This window comes from Terrapene carolina, unplaced genomic scaffold (genome assembly GCF_002925995.2).
Source record: "Terrapene carolina triunguis isolate 2854851 unplaced genomic scaffold, T_m_triunguis-2.0 Scaffold130, whole genome shotgun sequence".
Classification (NCBI taxonomy): Eukaryota; Metazoa; Chordata; order Testudines; family Emydidae; genus Terrapene; species Terrapene triunguis.
The window spans coordinates 20,610,875-20,638,458 of NW_020664481.1; the positions used below are offsets into that span (position 1 = coordinate 20,610,875).

General features: G+C 47.0%; 1 protein-coding gene across 4 annotated transcripts in view; it reads left to right on the forward strand.

Annotated features, from left to right (window-relative positions):
- The window catches only part of KIFC3 (kinesin family member C3), a 61,659-nt gene that overhangs the window by 30,827 nt on the left and 3,248 nt on the right, over positions 1-27,584 (forward strand). For 3 of the 4 annotated variants that reach the window (XM_026652666.1, XM_026652665.1, XM_026652669.1), the window contains 16 exons: positions 947-1,127; positions 7,559-7,755; positions 14,427-14,492; positions 15,123-15,263; positions 15,362-15,601; positions 16,145-16,318; positions 16,677-16,824; positions 17,163-17,293; positions 17,548-17,659; positions 18,254-18,435; positions 18,839-18,943; positions 19,502-19,632; positions 21,117-21,240; positions 23,015-23,144; positions 23,868-24,097; positions 27,303-27,437. In XM_026652666.1, coding sequence (XP_026508451.1) covers positions 947-1,127; positions 7,559-7,755; positions 14,427-14,492; positions 15,123-15,263; positions 15,362-15,601; positions 16,145-16,318; positions 16,677-16,824; positions 17,163-17,293; positions 17,548-17,659; positions 18,254-18,435; positions 18,839-18,943; positions 19,502-19,632; positions 21,117-21,240; positions 23,015-23,144; positions 23,868-24,097; positions 27,303-27,437 — 2,427 coding nt within the window. The remainder of the gene's footprint in view (positions 1-946; positions 1,128-7,558; positions 7,756-14,426; positions 14,493-15,122; positions 15,264-15,361; positions 15,602-16,144; positions 16,319-16,676; positions 16,825-17,162; positions 17,294-17,547; positions 17,660-18,253; positions 18,436-18,838; positions 18,944-19,501; positions 19,633-21,116; positions 21,241-23,014; positions 23,145-23,867; positions 24,098-27,302; positions 27,438-27,584) is intronic. The other variant, XM_026652668.2, reaches the window with a different exon arrangement.

A 27,584-nucleotide genomic window follows, 5' to 3' on the forward strand; every position in this document is an offset into this window, starting at 1 on the left:
AAAAAAAAAAAATAAAGCGGCCATGCCGCCCTAGGATTGGGCAGAATGCCGCCTCCTACAAGCTGCCGCCCCAAGCACCAGCTTGCTCGGCTGGTGCCTGGAGCCGGCCCTGTGGACAAAACACCAGCAAATGTAGTGAGAAGAATAATCCCTGCACTGAACCATATTTGGGGCTACGTGGACTAAATGACTTAATGCATCTTTTCTGTCTCTGGGTTCTGATTCACTCTGTCTGGTTTCATTCCTGCTGAAACTGATTTTTTCCCCCTCCTTTTCCCCATCAATCTTGGCTTGGCTCGCCTGATTGCAATCAGGAAATCACCTGCTATGGGTCAGCCTCAGTCAGTGTAATCGAGTATCGTTTTTTTCTTACATTGCCATCTAATTTTCTGTCCTCCGCCTGTCTTCTCCTTGTTCCTTTCTCTCCAAAATAGAGTTTTCAGAACTTTGAAAAATGACCGCTATTTGAGATGCTGATTTCCAGTCTGTAGTTTGTATTTGAGACCATGTGTATACTGCATCTTGTCTTTTGCCTTGTGACTGACCTTTTGGAAACCTGAGAGCTGAAAGCTGGAGAGAAAGTGTGGGAGAACATAGGAGGTCATTGGGGAAGAGGGCACTGATGGCTTTAGTGGGATGGCACAGGCTGGAGTTTGATTAGGTTGGAACAGCAATGGGAAGGAGTTTGGTTTTAGCAGGTGGGGAGTTGACCGGATCAGAGTGGTGCGGGGAAGCGATGAAGATGTGAAGACAGCAGAAATACAGCTTGAAATACTGTGTGATACTGAGGTTACCTGTAATGATTTCAGTACCCTGGGGCACAGGGTGACCTTTCAAAATCTCACTCAGTCAAAATCTCGCTCAGTCTATGATAAGTCTAGGGAGGTTTGTGCCCTCTTGAGTTACAATGCCCTTTAAAGGGAAAATTATTGTGTTTTGAACGCAGGCCTTGCAAGAGAAGTTGTGCAAGGACAAGAGTCAGGTGAAGAACGAGGAGAATCATCACCAGCCACAGACTCAGTGTAGGACCCAGAAGCTGGGCATAGAGAAGAGGTCGGGGTCTGCTCACAACTGGGACGCTGGAGCGCAGGGCCAGGAAGCCTGCAGCATGAACGTTGAGAAAACAGGTAAAGGGGGAGGCATGAGAATTGATGGCCATTAATTCTCACGCCTATCTCGGTCTTAAGGCAACAAAATCAGAAAGAAACTGCTTCATAGTGAAATGAGATCGGGGGTAAGTGAATTTCCTCAGCTCACAGCTAATGCAATGATTCTTTTATATAAATAGAAACTGATTACTCATTAGGGAATGACTTTGGCTCAGGAGGGATCAAATGCAAACCAGGTGTTTGCACGCAGGTAACAAAAATAAACCGTGCTGGGTCACTTCAAGTCACTGACAGATTAATCTAACCTTTGATCGGAAGCAGAATCATCTTGTTTATTTCTTCTCTTTTAAGGAAACTTTATCACAGTGCAGTTATAACCACCTATTCCCTCCTAGTGCATTGCCGCCTCCTTTCCTCTTCATCCCTGCTCTCTTGCATCTCCTCAACCTGAGTTTTTATCCTGTTCTATGTCTCTTTCGCCGCCTGTCTCTGTGCTGTTGGGTCTCGTTTAAATGTTCTGGTTTTGTCTTCAGTCCCCCTCCCACTAGAGGAGATAAATGACATTTCAGAAGATTATACTTCTTGCTTTGATAGCTGCTTCTTGCCCAGATACTCGTCTGAATCTTAAGCAGTTAAATTGACAGCTCAAACGTGGGACCTCATCTTTGCTGTCATGCAACTGCTGAGGACAGTGTCCCCTGCAATGTGTTCAGGAGGCTGGTCTACTCTTGATAGTCATTTGGAGCTCTTTTATCCCTCTCCCTGGTTAACGTCCAAAGTGGACAATATGGATTTGGCAGACATGGAGTCCTTATTGCTCCTTTTGTCCTGCTTCCCATCCTTCTATAGGCAACATCGCTAGCACGAGAGGCCAGTGAATGTAAGTGTCTCTTCAGGGTTGCAGTCTCTTGGTGGGGAAAAGGAGGTGAAGCAAGAGCTTTTCACTAAAGGTGCATGGAAGCATATTCACCTTTATGAGAGAAATGGCAGGTCTGATTCTTATCCACTAACGCCAGTTTAACTCCATTGACTTCTGGGGGTTATTCCTATTGTACAGATTCAGGCCTCGTGTCTTTGGTGAGGAAGAAGCTATGCAGAAACTGTGCTGGAAGTTGGATTTTGATTGCTGTTATTTATTTTCTCCATCAGAAACTAATTATCTGGGCTTGTCCAGACACATCAGAGTGAGCCACTCCCTGCTGTGCTCTGGTTTAGAACTTACTGGGTTATCTGTGGGCCTCAGGACAGTGTGTGCGTGAGAGCGCCAAGCATGTTACGCAGAGAGAGGAAGAGGCGTCTCAGTGACAGAAACAGGAAGGAGCGTAAGAAAGGGGGAAGGCATGCCAGCTGGAAATGTAAGGTGCCGAGAGACAAAAAGTAATGCAAGGAGTAGGCAGACACATGAACTGCAACTTTCTTCTCAGGCAGGGGAACTAGCGTGTGCAAATGACGTAACCAGAGTAAGTATACAGTGAGTTAGACCTAGAATTTATCTTCACAAGTCTGCGGTGCCCCCTCCTCTGAACCCCCCTGCTGCTGCTGAGTTATTTCCGCCTCTGCTGCCCCTGCTCCCACTGCCGCTTCGCTAAGCCTTTCGTGGCTTTTCTAGCTGTGCCCACCCGAGGCAAAAGGCTCATCTGAACTTTGCTGATCCCTCCATCTGCTAATGCTCCTTGAGCTTTTTACCAGCTTTGCTCGTAGGTGTAGCAGGCTGCCCTGCTTTATAGGCTCCCCATTCTCTGGCAAATGGTTGGCAAGATGCAGAATAGAGAGGCTCAAGACACTACACAGTCAGCTATAAATAGAGCCCTACCAAATTCACGGTCCATTTTGGTCAATTTCACGGTCATAGAATTTGAAAAATTGTAAATGTCATGATTTCAGCCGTTTAAATCTGAAATGTCAGTGTTGTAATTGTAGGGGTCCTGATCCAAAAAGGAGTTGTAGGGAGAGAGGGGGGTTGTGCTACTGCTACCCTTACTTCTGCGCTGCTGCTGGCGGTGATGCTGCCTTCAGAGCTGAGCAGCTGGAGAGCGGCAGCTGCAGGCCGGGAGCCCAGCTCTGAAGGCAGAGCCGCCGCCAGCAGCAGCGCAGATGTAAGGGTGGCACGGTATGGTATTGCAATCCTTACTTCTGTGATGTTGCCTGCAGAGCTGGGCCCTCAGTCAGCAGCTGCACTCTCTGGCCGCCCAGCTCGAAGGCACCAGTGCAGAAGTAAGGGTGGCATGGCATGATATTGCCACCCTTACTTCTGTGCTGCTGCTGGTGGGGCGCTGCCTTCAGAGCTGGGCACCTGACCAACAGCTGCCACTCTCCAGCAGCCCAGCTCTGAAGGCAGCGCAGAAGTAAGGGTGGCAATACTGTGACCCCCCTAAAATAACCTTGTGACCCCCCTGCAACTCCGTTTGGGGTCAGGACCCCCAATTTGAGAAACGCTGGTCTCCCCCAGGAAATCTGTATGCTATAAGGTAAAAGCACACAAAAGACCAGATTTTGCAGGGGGAGACCAGATTTCACGGTCCGTGAGGCGTTTTTCATGGCTGTGGATTTGGTAGGGCCCTACCTATAAACAGCTGAAAAGCCAGAAAGTGTTGAAATAACAGGACATTTCACCTGTACACTTTGCACATCAATTGCTGGCTACCTCAGCGCCTACAGTGTTAAATGCCCCATAGAAATCCTATGGTCTGATCTGCCCCGTATATAATCAACATGTTTTGTGAATACTTGGGTACCGTACACATCTGGCTGCAGCCTTTGTGGAAGTCACTGATGTCCACTTTAAAAGTTTTTCAGAACAAGCATGAAAGCCTGTGTGGCTGTGTCTGAAAAGCTGTGTGTGTGTGTAACTCACAGTATAAAGTGTCTGCCTTCCTTTGAACTCTAGCATACATAGAATACTGCTGTGTAATTACCTTCCCAACCAGTAAGTCTGTGTGGTAAGTTATATAACGTAGGCCTCCTGCTCCATTGGCAGACCTGCCTTTCCAAGAATGATTTCTGGAGAATAACATGTTGGAACAGATGATACACCCTGGACCAAAGGGGAACATGTTCAAAGCATAGAATAATCTCCATGCTTTGTTTGAATTAAGTTGAGTACAATTGCCATGGTTTTAAATTGAAAGGTTTAAATTCCCTAGCAGAAGGATTCAGTGTCCCAGCACAGGATTAAATTGGATAATACATACAGATACACAGTGATTTCATACATGCCCTAACATCTCCTTTAATCCTAGGATAACACTTTTGAGGTGAGAGAACACTCCCAAAGGAATAACACTTTGCATTTAAATATCACTTTACAGGTTCTTTTCTTAACATCTGGTGGAAGTTATCCCCTCTGGTGGATATTATCCCTCTTTTACATATGGAGAAACTCAGTTACTAAGAGAGGTTAAAAGCCAACAAAGGTGCACACTGCTTTTGGATGCCCAACTCGAGTCGCTTTAAAGGTGTCTCAAGCACCCAAAAATTGAGGCAAAATGCCACCCAGAATCAGTGGTCACTTGTGAAAATATTGGCCCTATTCATAGACGACAAGGCCAAAAGGGACCAGGCTGATCATCCGCTCTGACTGCCTGTATCCATAGCACTTCCCCAAATTAGTTCCCGTTTGAACTAGAATATACCTTTTAGAAAAAAATCCACTCTAGATTAAACAATTTCCAGTGATGGAGAATCCACCACAACCCTTGGCATGCATCTTATTTCTAGTTTGAATTCAGCCCTTGGATCTTGTTATACCTTTGAACTGGCCATGGTCACACACCAAATCAGTGACAGAGCTAGGATTAGAACTCAATAGCTGCTTTTCAGCCCTTCGCTCACGCCATTATCCCCATAACGTCTCTATACCGGGAGGAACACATCCAAGGCCCACAATTGGTGTATTAAACACTTCCATATGGTCCAAACATGTGTCTTAAAAAGTAGGGTGACCAGACAGCAAGTGTGAAAAATCGGGACAGGGGGTGGGGGGTAATAGGAGCCTATATAAGAAAAAGACCCAACAATCGGGACTGTCCCTATAAAATCGGGACATCTGGTCACCCTACTTAAAAAGAGACAGAGCTACCAAATGTTTACATTAAAAAAAAAATTAATCTTGCAGCAAAAACAGCTTCTTCTGATAAATACACTTTTCATAAAGCAAGCAACTTTGCTTGCAATTAGCCAGACAATTACTAGCCCCATTATTTGCCCTTAAAGCCACAGAACTGTGTCATTTCTAGTAGTGCTTATTTAACCCAGGTGGGAGGCAGGGCAGGGTAGTATTAGGCTCATGGTAGGCTGGAATCCTGACCCAATCTCTCTTTCTTATGGCCACAGATTCTCCCTCCTCACCACCATAGCGCCTCCTTGTAGTGTCACCCCAAATCCTGGGAACTACGGGTAGCCAGTCCCTTTACTTTCACCTGGGAATTAGCAAGTGCTTTAAGGATTAGTTACATGAGCTACAATGTAGGTACAGCTAGGCCTCTATGAACATGTATGTCTATATGATAGACTGCAGTTATCCCCTTTCTCCAATCAAAAATATAAGCCCAAATATAATATAAACCAGATAAAGCCATCCACAACCTGCTTCCAAAAAATAATGCTCCCTTCATAATTAATTTCAGTTAAAACAATAAGAGGAGCTGTGAGGTGCCTTTTGTTTCCTCACTGCTGAGGGCAATTTCCTTCCAGAACTCCTCACTTTTCCAGCTTGTTTGTCCACTGTGAATTGCAGCCACTGTCAGCCCTTCCCTCACCTGCCACTGGTTTAAGATCAAGCCATCTGAATTTAGGAGTTTGTGTGATTTTTATTGTTCTTCTGAATTAAAAAATATTAATAGTAAAGCCTGACATTACCCGAGGGACTTCAGACTAGAGTAGAAATAAGGGCCTTGCAAAGGGAGGATGGACTAGTGGGTAGGTCACTGGACTAGGCCTTTATGAGAGATGCGTTTGAGTCCTGGCTCAGCCACAGACTTCCTATGTGACTTTGGGCAAGTTATTTAGTCTAGCTGTAAAATTAAAAAGGGGGATAGTATTTCTCTGCCTCCTAGGGGTGTTGTGAGGATAAGATCCACCGACGACTGTGAGGCACTACCATTATGAGGGCCATGTAAATACTTAGATATGTAGATAGGAGCTGCAGACCAAACCTGCCCTTACTGTTTTGTAGGGCCAGATTATTACAGATAGGAGCCGAGTGGGAAAAATGAGTGAGATGTGACCCTGGAGCACCGCTAGGAGATGGCAGCATGTGTCATGGAGGAAGGAGATTGCTGCATTATCCTCTTCACTAGATAGCCTTTGTTACCGTGCTTTGGAGGGTGGCTGGTGCACTCCTTCACTTGCTGGCCACAGCCAAGAGTGAAATGCCTCGTAGTCCCCTTGGCTCAGCTTCTTGGTAGAACTATTGCCCATTGCAAAGGGTGTATTGGGTTATTTTCCTCAGTTTGCCCCAAAGCATTTTTTTTTTACGTTTGAAATGAAATCACGGGCTCTGTCTGCGTTTTCTTTCTTGCTCGTGGAGCCAGCGGGTGATGAATTCCTCAGCCCGAGGCTCAGAAGCAGTGGGGTATTTATGAACATCACATGCTTGTGTGTTCACTGTGTACTTTCCACCAGCCAAACGGCCAACAGGGAGTTTCCTGGGGGGTTGTGACTGTGGAGATGTGACGTTTGTGTCATCGCTGGCTCACTCTGTTTCTCGCTTGCATCTCTGTGCTTGGAACACTGTTCCCCACATGCTTCCATTGGTTCAGTGGCCACCATTTTCCATCTATGATGACCTGAACAGCTTTGAAAGAAAATTTAAAAAATATTTTAAGGTATTGAATTGTCAGGATTTGTCTCAAATGCCCTCTGTGACATTTTCTTCAGCCCGGATCCTACATGAACTTAAGCATGCGTGTGACTTTACTATGGGGGAACTCTGTAGTCCTGCTACAGTCAGTGAGACCGCTCCACCTATGTGCTTACAGAATCACAGCCTCGTTTTGGTTCTGTCAGTGTGCACCGAACTCTCAAACAAATTACTGTTCAAAGGTGGACGCACTTATTTCAGGAAAAACTTCCAATCAAATGATTCATCTTCTGTATCTGGAGCATCCCTGCAGCTCCTTCTGGGGGCTGGCAGAACTGCACCAGGCTTCACTGCTGGTTCCTTCCCTCAGAGCATTGATTGGAGCAGTGGGTGGTTACTGGAGCCATGAAATGGTCCTCTACACATGTTAAGCCCATGCAACTCAGGAAGGAATCTAGGGTTTTCACTGCCATTATGGTCCTTTTCATCTCCTGCTTCACTTTAGTCATTTAGTGGGCCCTACTTTTAGTCCACACTTACTGGCCTTTCCTGGCGTGCATCTGTCACTTCATCACGCGCTGCCAACCCCCGTACATTCACACCTACCTGCCGCTTTGTAAATGTAGTGCTAACACTCTTCTTGTTGCAGGCGGAAGATTCTTTAGTGGGAAATGCTCCAGCTTGTCAGGAGCACGTCCGTTTCCTATGATCCAGAAGATGGTGGAGTCTATGGCCCAGCTGCAGGAGGAGAAGCTGCAGCTGCAGGAAGAGCTGCTGGCACTGCAGGAGAAACTTTCTGCCCGGGAGAATGAAGAACTTGCTGTGTCTGTCCAGTTGCAGGATCAGGTACTGCACAAGATGGGGGAGGAAGAACTCGGCGAGTGAACCGCGACATTTTTCAGGGTCCAGATCCCAAAAGGTATTCGGTTCCTAGCTTCCATTGATTTTGAAGGGAGTTAAGTGCCTAAATACCTTTGAGGATCTCAGCCAAGGTGTTTAAGCCAACATTGTAACTTATGTGCAAATTGCTATGTTCCAAGTGCTCTCACACTAAATATCTGATCTAATTCCTCTTAATAGCTGTTGAGTTGCTAAGAAACACATTTTTTAAAGCAGATATTTTGCAGGACTTGGATACACAATGGATTGTGCTCTCTATGTTGGCGCTGCAGCAGCAGTCAGCTCACAGGTCTAGTGCGGGAGGTACGGAGGAATGTTGTGGGGGGGAGCAGTGACGCCAGGCAGTTTGGGCTTCAGCCTGGTGTGGTGGGTGCCACTTTCCCCCCAACTCACCTCTTTTTTTTGTCTGGGGTGGGGGTGCACAATCAAAAATTGCAATTCAAAGGTGGGGCTCATCTCAGAACGTTTGAAAACTGCTGGTCTCGTGGTTAGGGCAGGACTCTAGGAATGAGGACTTTGAGTTCTATTCACAGGTCTGCCTTTGACTTTTTCTGATGTTGAACAAGTTGCTAAACAGCTGCATGCTTCGGGTTCCCTGTCTAATCTTCTACTGAATCAGTTTTGTGGCATTTCAATCATCTCATGAAGTGCTTATAAATCCTTTGATGAAAAGAGCTCGTTAAGCACCAAATATTGCTGTGTAGCACCACCTACTCTCAGAGCTACGCTGTGATTGTCCATTATACTAGTGCACAAAGGGCACAGCGCGATAGGTTTGTTGTATGAAATAAGCAAGTTAATTCTAGTGTCTTTCAAAAGGCAGGAAGTAAAAAACACATTTAAAAATCAGTTTCCCAGCTGAGAAGGAGAAAACTTATAAGAATGTGGGTGGGTGGATGCGGGAAAGGATGGTGCATGAGGTATAAAGACATTCTTTAGTTTCTAAGAAACAACACATTTTTTTAAAGTCATTACCTGGTTGTTTGTCAAAGTGTAGCAAGATTGTGCGACACTGGTAACCTCCCCCCACAAAAAAACCCCCTTTTTTTTTCTTTGTGAGAAAGTGGGACTACAGGCTCATAATAAAAAAACTCTGTGTGGGAAGGGGGGTTGGTTTATAACTCTAGATGTGACTGTGGTCTGATTCTGCTCTTAATTACACTGATCTAAACATGACCGAATAATTGCATTGAGTTCAGTTGGGTTACTCTGTGTAAGTTAAAGCAGAATCTGGCTCTATACCAACTAACAGAGAGAGAGAGAGTGACATTGTATACTGGAGGCAACTCTCTGCTAGGGAAAAACAACTAGTTAGCATGTGGACAAAGAAGAGGGATAAATTACTTGTCCCATTTCTTTAAAGGGATTTTAAAGGCTAATAGATACAAAGGCCACACCTAAGTGCCAGACATAGCTAAGAAAACCAGTGGGTGTTATCTCTAGCAATTGTGGCCAGGCTGGAGATACAACCAGTGAGGTCTAGCCAGGCATGCAACCAGGCTCCACCTCTTTTTCCAGGAAGGGATGGGTCTCCACTCCAGGAGAAGTGAATCAGTGTCTCCTGTTGTTGTCTTCATCTTCACCTGAGGAAGAGAGATGAGCTGGTATTTTCTAATTAAACACTGAGTTTTCTGCTAATGAATTTAGGGTTAAACAAACTCTGCTGTTAAATGTACTGATAATCACTTCTTCTGAGTGGCTTTGGTGTCACAGGTGAATGCTTGTCTGTGAATACTATTAATTCTAAAGACATTTCAAGACTGACCTAGGCGACTGACTGAAGTTGGAATGTATGAAGTGTAGAAATCCAGTCACAGATAGCTGGCTATGTGTAATGCAGACTTGCTTGTGATCGATTTTTACTTGTTTCTGTGTCCCCACTATAAGGACCAACTATTGTAAGTGTCCATAGGTTTTCACTCTTTTTAGAGAGATGCTGATGTTGTTGCTTTGAAATAGTATAAAATTTCAATATTAAAGGGAAGTAAAATATATTAAAATAGAAGTTATGGATATTAAAGTAATTATTAAAAGTGATTTTTAATCCCTTATATATGTTCTTTGCATTTCTCTCAGGTTGGACAATGAAAATAGATTAATCAGTTGCAACTTTTTTATATTTTTTCTTCACTTTCTGGTCCTCATGCACTTGCACAGTGCTGCAATATTTGGGGACTATCTTGTTTAAAAACAAACTCCTAATTCTATTGGTCTTTGGTTTTGTAGAAGTTTGTCTTTATAAAAGCCTAATTTTTAGGCAATATATGACTTCTCAGTGTACTATTTTAAATAGAACAGCTAGTGTGGAGTGGCATCTCAGAATATGGTAATACCATGTATTTAAGTACTAGTTCTAACTTCACCTCATTAGATGGGTGTAACTTAATTGAGCTTAATTAATTGTAGCATAATGTAAACATGTATTTGTTTTAAGTCAGCAGTTCCAAACTGTGGTCCACAGATCAGTGAGGGGCTGCAGAGAGCTGGGTGCTCCTTCTCTTGGTTTCCAGCTGTTACATGCTATTAAAAGAAGCTGAAGTATGCGAATAGTCTGCTAACATTTCTTTCCCATGTACTTGCCTTCTGTGGCTGCCACAGGGATGTTCCATGATCACAGGTGGAGGGGAAGCACTAATGAGTCTTTCTGTTAAGAAATGGTTCACTCTGTAGGAAAACATGGAGATCCTTTGTTATAAGCTAAAAAATAAAAACTGGTATTAATTGTCCAGGGGAGCCAATTGTCACTAGTAACTCCATCTTGGAAAGACTGTTTGGGTTCAGTTCTCTGGTGGGATCCACTTCCAGCACAGGGGACCTTCCAAGCTCATATAAAAACTCCATTAGACCCTCCTCGTAGCCCCTGTTCTAGGGGGTGTGTCCAGGGTCGGTACCGGTTATCCTTGGGAGAGGGAGGGGATGCGGTTTGAGTGCACTGTGCTCTGTCTGCTCTCCTAGGGGGGCATGGGAAGCAAAAGATGTGTTAGAGACCCCTTGAGGTAGCTGTGACTAAAGCCAGGGGCAGAGCGCTCTTCAGCTACTATGGGACCACTTCTGGCCACCCCAGCCTTCATTCTGCATTGAGCGCTAAGATGGGGAAAACCAGAATTGGGGTCTTTATGTGGAGAAGTGCACACCACCAGATCTTTGTGTCTAAAGACCCTGCTTCTACACTAATCAAAGAGGTAGGACTGCGAGCCAGAATGTACACTTTGGAGAAGTCTAAAGTGTGTGTGTGTGTGTGTGTGTGTGTGTGTGTGTGTGTGCGTGCAGGGGAGAGAGGGGAAGGTTGTCAAGCTGTCCTGGAGTGGCTCAAGAGTGTGGGTACCAACCCCAGGGCAGACTGTTGAGAAGCAGGTCACAAACCCCAAATTGACTGTGAGTTTTATACTTAGATTTCACCTATCAAGTGTAAACTTCTAGGCAATATATCAGCCTAACCGTGGAATCACAGATGGGTCCCTTGGGTACTCTGATCTATCTTGCAAGCTAGCTCTTGTGATAGATGGTGCCCTATGCCAAAAAGTCACAACAGTTGTCAGGTTTCAGAGTAGCAGCCGTGTTAGTCTGTATCCGCAAAAAGAACAGGAGTACTTGTGGTACCTTAGAGACTAACAAATTTATTAGAGCATAAGCATATGCATCCGAAGAAGTGGGCTGTAGCCCACGAAAGCTTATGCTCTAATAAATTTGTTAGTCTCTAAGGTGCCACAAGTACTCCTGTTCTTTTAACAGTTGTCAGGTTACTCCCAGACCCAAAGGACCAGTCCCGTATACCAGGTCAGTTGCACCTTAGATCTCACACTAAAGACAAAGCTTATAGTTTGACAGGATTGGCTATCTAAAGATTTATTAATTAGGAAAAGGAAACAAAAGAGTTATTTACGAGGTTAAAGCAGGTAAACATACACACACACTCGAAAGGTAATAGAGGTTTGTATAATAAGCAAGCTCTATATGTCCCTTAGGGCTAACCCACACTAAATAGCTGGGGGACCCCATGCTCATGCCTAGAAATCTTGCCCTCTGGAGTCTAAGCAGCATAGAGATACAGTTTCTCCTTTGTAGGGATGTTTGAGCTGCAAGCTCACCTGATGGGAGGAATTCACTTGCATGTCTCCTCTTCCTGGGGGGGGAAGCAATCAACAAAATCTTTTATCTTCTTTGATATTCCACAATAGTTCTTCTAGTGTTGATGGGCCCTCTCTGTGGGACAGGACATGACACCTTGTGTTGTAGGCCAATGTGGACATACCTTCATTCCAGCATTTGTCAGTGCTCAGTTGAGACATGGGGGCCCGGCATGAGCTGGCACCTGCTTTGCCAGCATCACAGGGTTTAGTTCACTTTTTGTGGCTGCTCCAGCACTCTGGCAGATGCTATTGAAACACAAGTTTCGTCCTGGCTTTATCATAATCCTCTGGGAGTCTATCAGCCCCCCCTCGCTACCTTAGAGTAACTCAGGTTCCATCCGTGTGTCTGTTCTGCGCACTGCTTCATTGGCACTGCTGCCATAACCCTTCATGCTCCTGCCATCCTGTGAGATTGAGAGCTCTGACCATGAGACAGAACTTGGCTTAAATGTTGGACAAAAAGGCTGCTCATCAGACAGTCTCTTAAATATTGAAATGTGGACACTTGCAGCTGTCCTGAGGGCAAACACGATGTGCATGGTGTAATCGTCAGCAAAAGTCCTCCTTACCATATCTCACCCGGTTCTGTTCCAATTGAGCCTATTATCCTGCAGGTTGCTTCAGGCAGATGGACAACTGTACCTGTGTGAAGTCAATGGGGCTCAGCACAGGTGCAGGGGTCTGCCTGTGTGGTTCTCATTGCAGGCTAGAGACCTTACCGTGTAAGTGCTTTGGGGGTGAGGACACTGTATTTTGTCTTTAGTGAAGCCGCAGCACATAACGGGGGGCTATAAAGTAAAAATAACGGGCTCCTGTGGTGTAACTGGTGTGACGTCTCTGAAACTGCACTTCAGCTGTTCATTTTAGTAACCGTAGTCATTTTTTTCATTGGATTTCCTTGTCTGACACCGATAGACGAATAGGACCAGGTAGAGCTGAAAACTAAATGAGAACGCTGCAGAAATCCCATACGTTTTGCCAAAATTCCCCACTTCTCTTGTTCATCAGTGCTTAATTTGTAATGAAAGAAGTGATGCAGCTCAAGCGATTTTTTTTCATTCATAACTGATGCAGCAAGTCCAGAGGTGCCGGGGCAATGAACTGCCAAGCTGCGAGGTGCCGGGCTCAACCCTAGCAAGCCCTGGAATAAATTAAGCACTGCCTGCAGACTTCTATCTACTTTATCCCTGGAGTAAATATCCCTTACACACATGGAATGAGAATGGTGTGCTGTACACAGAAAAAAATATACTTTGATGTCTGTTTAAGAAGATTCTCCTTCAAGAACCTCACCATATAAAAGGAATTTAAAAGCCACTGCTAGAAAAAAAATTAATAGACATCTTCCTAGAAGAAAAAGCAAAAAGTGCCAGAAGCTGGGAATGGGCAACAGGGGATGGATCACTTGATGATTACCTGTTCTGTTCATTCCCTCTGAAGCACCTGGCACTGGCCACTGTTGGAAGACAGGATACTGGGGTAGATGGACCTTTGGTCTGACCCAGTCTGGTCATTTTTATGATACAGGAAAGCAAAGACCCCTGCTGAGGAGGGGACGATTTGATCTCTGAGCACAGTTGGGGTGGAAGATTTCTCCAATAAGAAACAGCATTTTTTATCCATTAAAGTTTCTCCCAAGATTTGGTGAAAGAATGGAGGACAAGCTGTCAAAATGCTCATGTGGTAGAGAAGGTTACCTGAAAAAAAATCTTTTTTCTTTTTAATCCTCAAACGTGCACTGAGGCAGAAAATGAGTATTTGGTGTGGGTAGCACTCAAATGTGCAGGCAATTATCAGAGGAAATGGGATGAAATTGAGCAAAGAAAACTTTGGCTGAATATCAGAAAATAGTCCTAACAGTGTGGTCCCACTCTGAGGAGTAATCTGCTCCTAGGAGGTGGTAGGGGTCCCACTACTTGGAACAAAAAACTGGATTGGAGAAGATACTGCCAGGTATCTGCGCTGATAGCAGGTGGTGGAGTAAGGGACCAAATAAGTCTATTCCCTTTCCAGCTTGAATCTTTTTATGTTCCCACTTTCTGTTGATCTTTTCAGTGGGAGCTCACAGTTAGCCAGGGCTGTTATGTATACAGTTCTCTCCAAAAAAGCCGCCTCTATGGTATTCTACAGTCATATTAGCAGAAATAAAGAGAGTGTGTTGCTTGTTTGATGATGAATAGCACCCCATGTAATTTGGGGATTGTTGGTATGGTAAGTTGTCTTCTCAGGGCCAGCGTCCTTCCAATGTAGTCTTGGGCACTGCTTTCTCTGGGGTGGGGGGTCCACAACTCATAACTACCCGGTCTATCAGTCTGGCTCTGTGGGGCTTGTAGGAAATTCATGACTTGAAGCACTTTCCGTTTTTGCCGGAGCATCGCAGCTTCAAGTGAAGCTATGTGTAATTTGAGCTGGTGTGTGTTGGGAGGAGGTGTTTGTGGTCAAAATACAAAAGGGACCAGCCTAGTCAACTTGTGCCTGTGTTGACAGGTTGAAAATCTGAAAGGGAAACTTCTGCATCAAGCTCAAGAAGTGAACAGACTCCGTTCTGAGTTGGTGAGCCCTTGGAAATTAATATGTTTTTTATATCTGCGTTGCATGTCTTTTTCCCCCGAGGAGATTGTTACATTCGTGGTTGAAGTTGTTGGTTCCTTCATATTTTACATATGAGACAGTAAAACAGGGAGAGAAAAGAAGGAAATCTTAGTGCAAATGGGGATTGTTTAGAGGCCTAAGGATGATGAATGAAATACTCCCAGAACCATAGGTTTGATCTGGATGGATTTTGACCAACCCGAGGTAAATAAATTGAAGTCCATTAAGTTAAATGGGAGTTTGTCCAATGCAGCCTTAAAACAGAGGCCCTGGCACTCTTCTCCATAGCAGGAGTTTGCTGCTGGTGTCCTTGACAACATTTCCCATGCCACTATTATTGTGGTATTCACTGGCTGCATTCTGCCCTTCACCCCAGAGCTGGCTGCATTTCAGTAGTACCATATGTGTATAGTTTGTGAAAAAGGTAGAATCCTTAATTATTAACGATACTGTGCCAAATCCTGTTCTTTCTTTTACCGGTGCAACTCCACTCAAGTCAAATGCATTGCATGGGTGTAGGGAGAGAGGAGAATTCGACCCACTGACTAGAAGTAAAATGTTGGGTTAACAAACACTTGGTCCCCTTTTCAGGGTGGCCCTGACTTGGAAAAGCGTCGGAATCTGCTCGTTGCAGAGAACGAGCACCTAAAGCAAGACATGAAGTCATGTGAGGCACAGGTGCAGAAGCTGAAGCAGCAGCATGTGAAATGCATTGACTGCGAACACATCCAGGTAAAGAGGTCACGAGGGTGGGGCGTATGCCTACAGACCTGCCCGCTGATCACATGGAAATTGGCTTCCTCTCACCCCCCTCCCAACTTGGTTGGCAGGAGAATGCCAGGCTGCAGGAAAGGTTGGCCCAGCTGCAGCTGGAGGTGGAGGAGGCTAAGGGGAGGCTGTCGGAGCTGGACCTGGAAGTGCAGCAGAAGACCAATCGCCTGGCAGAGGTGGAGCTGCGCTTAAAGGACTCCCTCGCCGAGAAGGCTGAGGAGGAGGAGCGACTCAGCAGGCGGCTGCGGGACAGTCAGGAGACTATAGCTAGCCTGAAAGCCCAACCCCAGCAGATAAAGGTGAGATGGAACAAATCATTTATGCAGGGCGACTCCTATCGATCATTCTGCCCATTTGCTGTTCAACATCCATGCAGAATGCGTGTCTTTAAATTCCGGCTAGAGCGAGAGGGCCAAACTCTGCCAGGCTTTCTCCCCTATCAACCCTTGATATCAAACGGGGTATAAAATGGGCTAGCAATTGACTCAGAGAATCTAGGTGCTTGCAGGCGGTTTGAATACTGTTTGTTGTTTGTCTGTAGCTTAACAGAATCCTGGCAGTGCACAAGGTGCTTAGGGTAGGTGAAATCGGTCATATAAATAAGAGTCCCAGCTTTATGCGCTAAAGATGCCACTACCTGTTTAAAGTTACGGTAGATCTGGAATGGTGGTTGTGCAGATCGGCATTGAGCTCCAAGGAACTTGCCAGTTTCTTCTGGTCCTTGTGGATTAACTTCCTTGAAAATTCAGTGGGGAATGCCTTGGATTCAGCCAATGCCGTGTCTGTCCCAGGCCTGATGGTGGGGAGTTTCTCACGTGCTTGTGTTGGGAATTTTTTTGTAGTATATCATCAAAACGGTGGAAGTGGAGTCATCCAAGACCAAGCAGGCTCTGTGTGAGACCCAGTCACGGAATCAGTACTTGCAGGAGCAAGTGGGGATGCAGAAACAGGTGCTAAAGGAGATGGAACAGCAGCTGCAGAAGTCTCAGAAGACTGCAGCCCAGCTCAGAGCCCAGGTATTCAGTACTGCATAGAGAATGGGGAAAATATATAACGTGTGAGTGGAAAAGGAGAGAAGAACATCTACAGAAGAACTTAGCAAACTGCATCCAACCTCAGAGCTCAGGTCTCTGGATCGCACCGGGAACGTATATGGGAACAACTTGAAGAAGCTCCACTGGTCACATTACTCCCTGTTCAATGGCCTTTTTTGATTGACTGTTTCTGACTTACTCACCGAGCCCCGTGGTGCAAGTGAAAGAGTTTGCATGAAATGTTGGGTGGGTGGATGAGTGATTCAGTCCTGCTGGGCTTGGCCTCTGTGATGCTGTTTTTTGTCACAGAGTAATAACTCCAGTTTGGGTCTCTTCCTAGATTATGCTGTATGAGTCTGAACTGGAGCAGACGCATGGACAGATGCTGGAGGAGATGCAGAACATGGAAGATGACAAGAACCGGGCCATTGAGGAGGCATTTGCACGTGCCCAAGTAGAAATGAAAGCTGTGCACGAGAACCTGGCAGGTGAGGAACAGGGGAAGCAAGTCCCGCGACAACCTCACACGGGTGGGAGGGTGGGTGGTACAGGTATTGGGGAATGTACCTTTCCAGGTGATGCTACACGTTCTCATATGTAGCAGGACTTCCTTAGGAGTTACTAGAGGAAAGCCACACTTGGATTTAGAAATGCCCAGCAGCATTCGCGAATCCTCCCCACATCCCTGCCATCCGCTCTGTTGGTAGTTTGAGTTCAGACCTACACTTCCAAGTGAAGGCATCCAAATAGGAAGGAGAAGGGCTTTATCACCTCCCAGGTGGGATCTTAATGTGAGGATTATCAATGGTCTTATGTTTGTTTGCAGGGGTCCGGACAAACCTCCTCACACTCCAGCCAGCACTCCGGACCCTCACCAATGATTACAACAGCCTGAAACGGCAGGTCCGAGACTTCCCCCTGCTACTCCAGGAAGCTCTGCAGAATGCCAGGGCAGAGGTGAGCATGGCAGGAGAATCCTTGCTCTGCGGTAGAGCAGGACCTAACCCGATGGCTTTGATTCTGCCACAATTAGATTTGCACCGTGAGCATGAGGAGACAGATGCTCTTTGATTCTCTGCCATGGGAACATCCCCCATGTTTCCCTTCTTAGATTCCTTTTGTGTGTGTGTGTGTGTGTGTGTGTAGTGGGGGGTTCTCCATACTTCTTTGATTTTTTCCCCCTCTCATGATTGGTGTCTCCTCCTCTTCAGATTGGACAAGCCATTGAGGAGGTGAACAGCACAAATCGGGAGCTACTCAGGAAATACCGCAGGGAGCTGCAACTCCGCAAAAAATGTCACAACGAACTGGTGCGGCTGAAAGGTGTGTGCGTGAGAGATTATTTAGACAGCAATGAAGGGCTGATCTTTTTGGTGGGTGACATTAATGCAGCAGAAGTGCAGAGACTTCCCACTTCAAGCTTTGTGATTGGACTGAAGTTAGACATTTGTTCAGGCGTGGGACTGGGGTCGTTGGTTCTGGGGGACCTACCCAGAAGGGCAATAACAAAAGCTTCAGCATAGGAGCTGAAGCATTTCTTTCGCACAGTAACCTATTGTGGTCTGTCTCCAGATCACCGTGGTTTCACTGTGCTCTACTAGGGACTTGATTTGTGGCCTGCTGCAGACAACAATGTCTTGTGACTCCACCACCCGTACGCGCTCCACATAGTCTGTGCAGGGCACTAGCAACACATCTGTCTTATGGGAAGTCTGCACAATCTGGCGTGTGGTCTTGGAGTGTGTTACTCTAAGTCGCCACCTTTGGGATCTGGAGTTGCAGAAGAGAATGAGAGAGGTGAAGTGGTTTGTGTTAAGCATCTTCGCTGTCTGATGCCCTTTGATAAGAGATAATTGGTGGGAAGGCTGATCGAGAGCTTGTCTCCGTATTTTAGTCTGTATTTTTGTCTTTGTAAAGGAAATATCCGTGTGTTTGGCCGAGTTCGGCCAATAACTAAAGAGGATGGGGAAGGGCCTGAAGCAGCCAACTCAGTGACCTTTGACCCTGACGATGATGCTATCCTGCACCTGATGCACAAGGGGAAGCAGGTGTCATTTGAATTGGACAAGGTTTTCTCCCCACAGGCAACACAGCAAGATGTAAGTACATCCACATGTTTCTGTACTGGTACATTAGCATGGACTTCCACCACAAGAGAAAGGTGTGTGTCAACATGAGTAGGGACATAATTATTTCATAAGGTCGCAGATCACTCACTGGTCTCTGATTTTGTAGGGGAAGGATGGAGAAGAGAAGGTAAAGCAACTCTTTCCTCCAAAGGAGCAATAAGCAGGCAGAGTAGAGCTCAAGTAGACTTGAGAGCTGTATCTCTGCTCCTGCTGGTATAAATGTAGCTACTCTTCCATCACCCATTGATATGCAACAAAATTAATGTAGAAATGAGATTCCAGCACAGCCAGTCAATCCCAAGTGTAATCTGTGGGAGCGGCGCAGCGGGAGAGTGTCAGATATTGCTCATTTTTATTTCTTTCCCATTGGCAGGTGTTCCAGGAAGTTCAGGCCCTGATCACATCCTGTATTGATGGCTACAATGTCTGTATATTTGCCTATGGACAGACAGGTGCAGGCAAGACATATACTATGGAGGTAAATTTCCCCTTCTCACCTTTTCTCTCTGTCTCCCTCCATCTTCCCTTTCAGTGTGTCTTCTTGCTTTGCTTCCTGTATTCTACGGCTCAGGGTTATCATTTCTCGAGGAAGGGTGAGGGTAGATTGGTCCCTAGATGACTGTATGTAATGGATACGCTCATGGGTAAATGTGTGTAAATTCCCCCTTTGTCCCGGTGACCAAGAATGATGTTGTTCCCAGGTAACCATGCACAGCAGCCCTGACTATGCATCTCCCAAGTTTGTAACAAACCGCACAATGCCGACAGCAGAACACTCTGAAGAAGAAGGTTGGAACCTGGTTGTTTTGCAACCTTCTGGCTGTTCCCCTTCTCTACCACGAGCGTGGGAGGTGGATGTTGGTGATTCCACAGTGAATCATGGACACCTGTTCCAAGCTTTGTCGTGGTGTAATATCCTACCGGTGTCCTCACAACTGCACACCTTATGGGCTCAGTGGTGAGTCTTGTGTCAGTCACTCTGTCACACCTTTCTCTCCATTGATGTCACATGTGAGATTTTTTCCTTGATCATCAGGGAACTCCTGAAAACCCAGGAATCAACCAGCGAGCTCTCCAGCTGCTCTTCTCCGAGGTGCAGAGGAAAGCGTCTGACTGGGGCTACACGATCACTGTCAGTGTGGCAGAGATTTACAACGAGGCGCTCAGGTAACAGGAAGGGAGCCTGGGAGGGGTAGAAGTCTGTAGGGAAGCTTGAATGTCGGATGTCTGTTTCCCTTAATGGGTGACGTGGAGGGTGTGCACTGAGTAGCCCTGCAAAGACAAGGGCAATCTCTCCTGGTGCTCCTCCAGGGCAAGGCGGCTCTGCACTGCGCCTGGGCAGGGCTGTGCATAAATGACACACCCGAACTCTGAACCAGGCTGGCTGTTTTCGTTGTGTTTACCAGGGAATTTACTTGTAGTGCTTAGGCTGGGAAATGGCTGAGAAAGCAGGTTGGCTTCATATCTCTCTCCTCCTCCAACTTGTCTAGTGTCCAGTCTCTTCTCTCCCACGTACAGGTAATTGAGAAGCATATGGTGTCTCCAAAATCTTAAACTACCAAACTGATTCTGGGCTGTACATTCTGTTTTTGATGTGTGCGCCAGTCCCCTAGCTTTAGCCGACTCGGGGATTTTTCTCAGCACACAGGGCTTTCAGAACTCCTGCCTGGAATTCTTCCCAAGCCTTGCGTTCCTAGAATGCCTTCTGTTTCTATGGGCTCTCGCTCACGCCAACACCTGTTAAAACATCAGCCAGCAATCAGCTTGTATTTTCCCCCTTCGTGCTTGTGCTCTCTGCCTCCTCGTTTTCTGCTAATAGATGTGGAACCCCCAACAAGCATTAATTGGAAGCTTTTTTACATTAACATTCTCTGCCTGTGTTTTGTGCCTTTGGCACTTTGGTTGTTACGTTTGGAAATTGTGAGCTACAGTCTCAGAGAATGAGAAGCATTTTCCTCCAGTGAATTCTTCTTGTCTCCTTCAGGAGTAGGGGTGGGGGGTGGAATGGAGCACAGAAGGGTGGCAGCAAAGACATTGCAAGAATGACTTAATTATACAACAACTGGGTAGGCTGAACCTGAGAAGGAGACGGTCAGTTGTTGAGATAATAAAAGCTGCAAACCAGGCATGAGTCGGATCAGGTGGAAACAGGGGAGTGGAACTTCTGAATGTGGATCTGTTTGGGGCGCTCTACGGATGGGTTGTGTTACATGCCTGACAGACAAATAACACACACACAGAAAATAGAAGAGCTGAGACTATAAATAGATGAGGAAGCATCCAGTGGGCAATGATTCCTCTGAAAATCGTATAGCTAGTGTAGCTAGTATTTAGTCTGTGCTTGTTCACCCAAAGCCAATTAAGAGTTTTTAGTGGACAACAGTTGGGGTAAATGTGCTTGAGGAGAGACCCTGGCTTCCAACGGCTGGAAAAAGCTTGTTCTCTCTTGGTCATAAACCTGACCACTGGCAGAGCAGAGCAAAGCAAGGAGGCCTGGCCTGACACAGTCTGTAGTTTCCTAGCTGGGGAGATTAGTTCAGGGGTGATCAGGCTGAAAGGCCTCAGACCTTTCACCTTTGTAAGTGGCTAGTGTAGGGAATAGAACATGACACACGAGTCTGAGGGGAGGGTCACCTTGCCTGTCTTTACAGGGACTTGCTTGGGAAGGAGCCTCAGGAGAAGCTGGACATCAAACTGTGCCCGGATGGCAGCGGGCAGCTGTATGTACCAGGACTGACTGAGTTCCAGGTGCAAAGTGTGGAGGATATTAACAAGGTAAAAACATCCTGAGAGATGGAGAACCCAGGAGGGGAAGGGCAGAGATGGTACCTAGTAGATGGGGTGAACCAGCTGGGGATCACCTGCTGGGATGGGGTGAACTTCCCTGTGCATTACAGAGACTTACTCAAGTTCTTCTGTTATGAACAGACCAGCTGCTGGAGCAGTGGTGGCAGCATAGGGACAAGAGGATGCAAACGCCTCATCTCTCCACACATAAGATCAGGGCCATCCCTAGGGGGATGCGGGGCCCGGGACAAACCCCCACCCCCTGGCCCAGGTCCCGCTCCCACTCCACCCCTTCCCCCAATCCCATGCCCCACCCTGCCTCTTCCCATCCCTGGTCCATCCCCGTCCCACCCCCCACTCCACCCCTTCCCCCAATCCCATGCCCCGCCTCTTCCCCCAATCCCATGCCCTGCCTCTTCCCGCCCCCTCCCCACCCCCATTCCACCCCTTCCCCCAAACCCGTGCCCCGCCTCTTTCCGGCTTCCGCCCTTTCCCCCAAGCGACGCCGGGAGCTGTCAGGGCGGAGTGGAGTGGGCTGGGGCTGGGTTGCTTGCTGATGCCAGAGCCAGGCCCCCCGCTAGCCCCCTAGGCCGCCCTGGATTTCCTATGGCTGGGACGGCTCTGCATTAGATGAAGGCAGTGGGACACAGATCCAAACGCTCCTAGACTCACACGTGTGATATTAGCCTTTTGTAGGAGTCAGACTGAAAACAAGGCACCCAACAGAATCGGCCCAGGAAGCAGCTTGTAATGTGGGCTGCATTTCTTCACATGCCTAAGATTTGCTGTAATTTCATTTTCATGAGTCAGCACTTCACAAAAACAGGGAGCAGGTGACAGGTTTGTACAGAACGAAGATACATTTACTTGGGGTTGGTCCTGCTTTGAGCAGGGAGTTGGACTAGGTGACCTCCTGAGGTCTCTTCCAACCCTAATCTATGATTCTATGCAATGGAGGTCTAAAGTAATTACCCCTCAAAACTGGGTGTGTTTGTGAGGAGCAGGGAAAGGAGACTAGAATAGGGCCCTGAATATAATGTGACAAATGCCACATGATGAGACCAGCTTGGAGGTCAGTAACCTTTGTGTGAGCCACAAATAGTTTAAAAATAAGAGTTTGGGGCCTAGAGGCTCTCAGGGAGTTAGTGGGATACCAAACCTTTCACCCACAGGTCGAAGGGCTGGACAGTGCCTCGTGTGAAATGAACTGTCAGGTCTCAGTCCAGTTTGGTGTCCATATCCCAACTATATCGCCCCGCGACCCCCCAGACACCCACCCACCCACTGGGTTTGCATCCTTGCTGGCAGTCTCTGAAAAGAATGGGCCTTGTCCTCTGGAAGTGCTCCCACCAGAAAAGGAGCGAGATGCACTGGCCAGAGATGTGTGATGGGAAACTAGCACTGACACTGCTCATACCATACCTATTCTATGGGTTAATATGAATTTAGTGCTACTGTCAAGCCAATATCTTTCGTGAGCAATTAAGGTCAGTCGTTGATGATTTCATTGCGGAAGGAATAGAGTTAATATTTGCCAGGGGTTATGAGCATCTGCAAGAAAGGAAGGGACTGCCGTTCACCCACGTTCTGCTCGGAAAATGGGGGAGGTAGTGGTGCCGAATGTCAGCGAGGAAGATCTGCCAAAGACCTGCCCACCCTGTTGCTATTTCAGAAAGCGGTGAATGTAGACGGGATAGGTGAAGCTGCTGGCCAGACAACACAATGCAATCCAAAGGCTCACGGCTTTCTGCCTCTCTCCCAGGTGTTTGAATTTGGGCACTCGAACAGAGTGACTGAGTACACCAGCCTGAACGAGCACAGCTCACGGTCTCACGCCCTCCTCATCGTCACAGTAAGAGGACTCGACTACAGCACAGGCCTCAGAACCACAGGTTAGTGTCTCCTAGGAGGTGGAGGGGGAGACTGGTGATCACACCCGTCCTTGGATGACATAGGCCTGGAGATTTGGGTTCAACTGCTGAAGTGGGTAACAAGTGAAAAAAGAACTGGGTGCCACTGGCCTGGTCCCTAGTGGATGCTTGTCTCTGACACAGAAAGCCACGCAATTTAGCATTCCTGGGAGTCAGTGTTTGGGAGCAGACTGCTCAGGGTGTTGCTGGTCAGGACTGCGTTGTGTAGCCCGATTGAAAAAGAGACTAGCTACTCTAGAACATCTGTGGTTATACGTGCGAAGATAAGGTGCTCAGATTTCATGCTTCGGGGCATCAGCTGATTGCTACAAGGGTCAAGAAGGAATTTTTACCCCCATGCATTGCACAATTGTGCAATGATGCTGTATCAAGTGTAGGCAACCCGCAAAGGCAGGCTAATGTAAATTTGATAGATAGCTCAGCTTGTACAGTCCCATCTATTGGCCCTCTTTCATCAACTCGAAATGTAATGAAAATCCAAGCTGCAGGTTGATCTGTGGGACTCCCAATTCTCCATACCAATATAAAGCTCCAGGTGTGTTTAGTTCCTAACTGGAGGGGATGGGGATGTTCATTAACTGCTAGACAGACCCCCACTGTGGTTAGCACTTCCACGAGGGTCGAGCAGGTAGCTGCACAGGATTATTAAGTTTGTGTGCGTATTTGTGTTTTGGCTGGTCATAGGGAAGCTGAACCTGGTGGACTTGGCTGGATCTGAACGGGTAGGCAGGTCTGGTGCAGAGGGAAGCAGGCTCCGGGAGGCCCAGTACATCAACAAGTCGCTGTCAGCACTAGGAGATGTGATTTATGCTCTGCGCGCCCGCCAGGGTCACGTGCCATTCCGCAACTCCAAACTGACCTACCTGCTCCAAGACTCCCTCAGCGGAGATAGCAAAACCCTCATGATGGTGCAGGTGGGTTCTGGGGCCGACTGGGCAGACGAGGTAAGGAGAGATGGATCTACTGAATCAGGAAACTTTAAACTGACCAAAAGCCAATTACAAGAGAAGTCCAGAACCTCATAGTCCAGAACCTCATTGGGTTCTTAACAGGTCTGAGGAACGGACATAAGAAAGCTTGTGGTCTCATAATATAGGTGCTTTAGTTTGGATTGGTAGATACAATAAGGATTCACTTGAGGTGTGGTACTCCTCTGAAAGTGGCACTGTGGGATTCTACGTGTAGTGTCTCTAATTTTAATCAATGGTGCTGTTTACAAGTGAAAAGATGGTTTTTTTTTCTTAACTGCCAGCAACTTGAGAGTCAAGCTGGATTTATTCCATCCCATCACTAGTAATAAAGGCCCTGCTGGCCAAATTATGGCTTAGTGACACCTGAGCAACCCCCTTGGCTTCATATTTTGCCTTCAGTGAGACCTGTGCAGTTCTGTTGCTGTCTGTGAGTTTGCACAGGTGTAACTGCCTGGAACCTGGTTAGCAGGTCTGTCCCTGATGCATAAGAAGGAATAGAATTTGGCTTCTCTCTCGTAGCTGTGTTGGCTTCTGCAGGGATAATGGGAGTAAAGAACAGTAAAAACTCGTTTTAGTTACTCAAGTGAGCAAGGCTGACCCTGAATGTCCCATGAGGAGTAGATGAATAAGGAGGTGCCATTTTTACACAGGCACTTTTTAGAGTAGAAACCACACTTCTAAGAATAAGTTTGCAGTGCAACAAATGATACTATACAATTTTAATGTGATCCGCCAACTGACTTATATGTTCACTGGGCATTTATTTAAGCAGCTTCATTCTGTCTGGTTTGATTGGGGCAATACACAATATGTATTTATATAGCTGCCTTGGACCAGACTCAGGAATCAATCATTTTTTGGGAACACCCTCAATGTTACCACCGTGAGGAGTGGCACCCTCCTCTGGAGGCAGGCGCTCCATGGAAAACCCTCCTACACGCCAGTAGGATTAGGTCGTCCACTGGTGTAAACTGGCATAGATCCACTGCAGTCTCCAGACTCTGTGTGTGTGTCTGTCCGTGTGCCCTTCTTTGTCGACATTTGCTACAGACACCTGGGCTTCCCTACACGCCTTTACTTCCTACTTCAAACCATGCTCCTGTCTCAACATGAAAGTGCTGCAGGCCAGAACATATTACAGTCTCCCTCTCCAACATTAGAATCATAGCAGATTAGGGTTGGAAGAGACCTCAGGAGGTCATCTAGTCCAACCCTCTGCTCAAAGCAGGACCAACACCAACTAAATCATCCCAGCCAGGGCTTTGTCAAGCCGGGCCTTAAAAACCTCTAAGGAGGGAGATTCCACCACCTCCCTAGGTAACCCATTCCAGTGCTTCACCACCCTCCTCATGAAAAAGTTTTTCCTAATATCCAACCTAAACCTCCCCCACTGCAACTTGAGACCATTGCTTCTTGTTCTGTCATCTGCCACCACTGAGAACAGCCGAGCTCCATCCTCTTTGGAACCCCCCCTTCAGGTAGTTGAAGGCTGCTATCAAATCCCCCCTCACTCTTCTCTTCTGTAGACTAATAACCCCAGTTCCCTCAGCCTTTCCTCATAAGTCATTTTCATTCCCCTCCGCTGGACTCTCTCCAATTTGTCCACATCCTTTCTGTAGTGGGGGGACCAAAACTGGACATACTACTCCAGATGTGGCCTCACCAGTGCCAAATAGCCTCCCTTCTTGAGGTCTCTCAGTGCCGCTCTGGACTAGCTGCACTTGGTTGGGTCTGTGCTGGTGATGAAGAATGAGGAATACGTTACGTTTTGTGTAAATGTAGGGCATTCCTCTCCCCTTTCCCTGATCATCTCGGTTTCTTACTCCCCTAGGGACTGCAGAATAGCTTGCTATTTGGGACGTGCCACGGACTGAAAGGGAAAGGTTCCAATGCAATGGAAGGTGCCTTCTTCTAGGAGATACTCAGGTCTAGCTGAGAGCCTCTTCCTCTAGTGTGCTAAAAATAGAGCGTAGCCACGACAGTGAGAGGGCTGGCCACCCAAAGTACAATCCGACCGAGGACTGTAGGGATGGACTTAGGCAGTCAGCCCAGCCTGCTACCTACACTGCTGCAGCTACCCTTCTATTTTTAGCATGGAAGTGGGATCAACGCTAGTGCGCACACGGCTATTTGAGCTGGAAATGACACCTCCCACTCAAAGTAGAGACACACCCTCAGTGACAGAAGAGGAGCACAGCGTTGTCCGTCACGGCACTCCACCAGCATCAGAGCCAAGAAGTAGGGGCATCCAATGAAGTTCAGTCAGCCCTGCCTGCTTGTCTGTTTACACTATACTTGGGGGCACTGGTGTGAGGAAAAGACTTGATTTTGAAATAGAACCAGCAAAACTCATCCTTTTCAATCGTCTCTCTAATAGCTCTACTCAAGGAGAGCTCTGTTGTGCGTGAGAGGAGGGAGGAAAGCTGGTAAATCCATTCACAGATTCTAGTACTGGGCAGGTCACAGAGATCTACTTGTATATGGAAGTCTGAGAAATCTCATACTAAACTATGTCTCTAAACGTAGCCAGGCCAGGCCAGGCAACACGTGGCTTTTTGGGGTGGGTTTCCCCCTCTCCTCTGTGTATTTTTCTGTGGTTGGCATTATCAGATTCTTAATAGTCTCTCTCTACTCACCTCTATTTGTTCACGGTGGCTTGGGGTTGTTTTCCTTTTAAACCTCCCCGCAGCTTGTGTGTCCCCTCCCCACCAGGAATTTCACCACTAAATCACTACAATGCCTGTGTCTCCACTATGCCCTTACGGAAGAGCCCCTGAGCGGTTGCCAGCTGCTGTAGCTTATTTCAGCTCTCCTACAAACAAAGAGCGTTAGTTACAGGGAACCCATTTGACTCTGATTGTAAAGCACCACATACATGTACAGTGCTATAATGGGAAATGATTGTTATTAATCATAGTGTCCTAGCAGCACTGAAATACTCTTGCTGGGATCGAGAGCTGGAACTTAGATTCTCTCCAGCCTCACACTGTAACTGCTGTCTGATAGTGAACGTGGCTCTTCCAGTCCTTCCCCCCCCCTCCTGTTGCCAGGGATCGGCAGCTCCCCGCTGCGAGCAGTATGGGAATGTTGGCAGGGAGGCAGCGAGAGTTCAAGGCAATGAATGCTGTGTATTTCTGTCTGGCTCCAGGTCTCTCCAGTGGAGAAGAACACAAGTGAGACTCTCTGTTCCCTAAAGTTTGCTGAGAGGGTTCGCTCAGTGGAACTGGGCCCTGTATCCAGGAGAGCAGAACTAGTGTCCTGGTCTAGTCAGGAGCACTTAGAGGTAACGAACCAACCGTGTTGCACACTTCCATTGCCTTTCGTTAGATTGTTCTGTTCATTTCTATGGTGCGCTGTTCACGTTCTGTTTCTCTGCAACACATACAACCGCCTCCACCCTGGAAGTCTTTCTCCCTCTCTCACCAGCCCC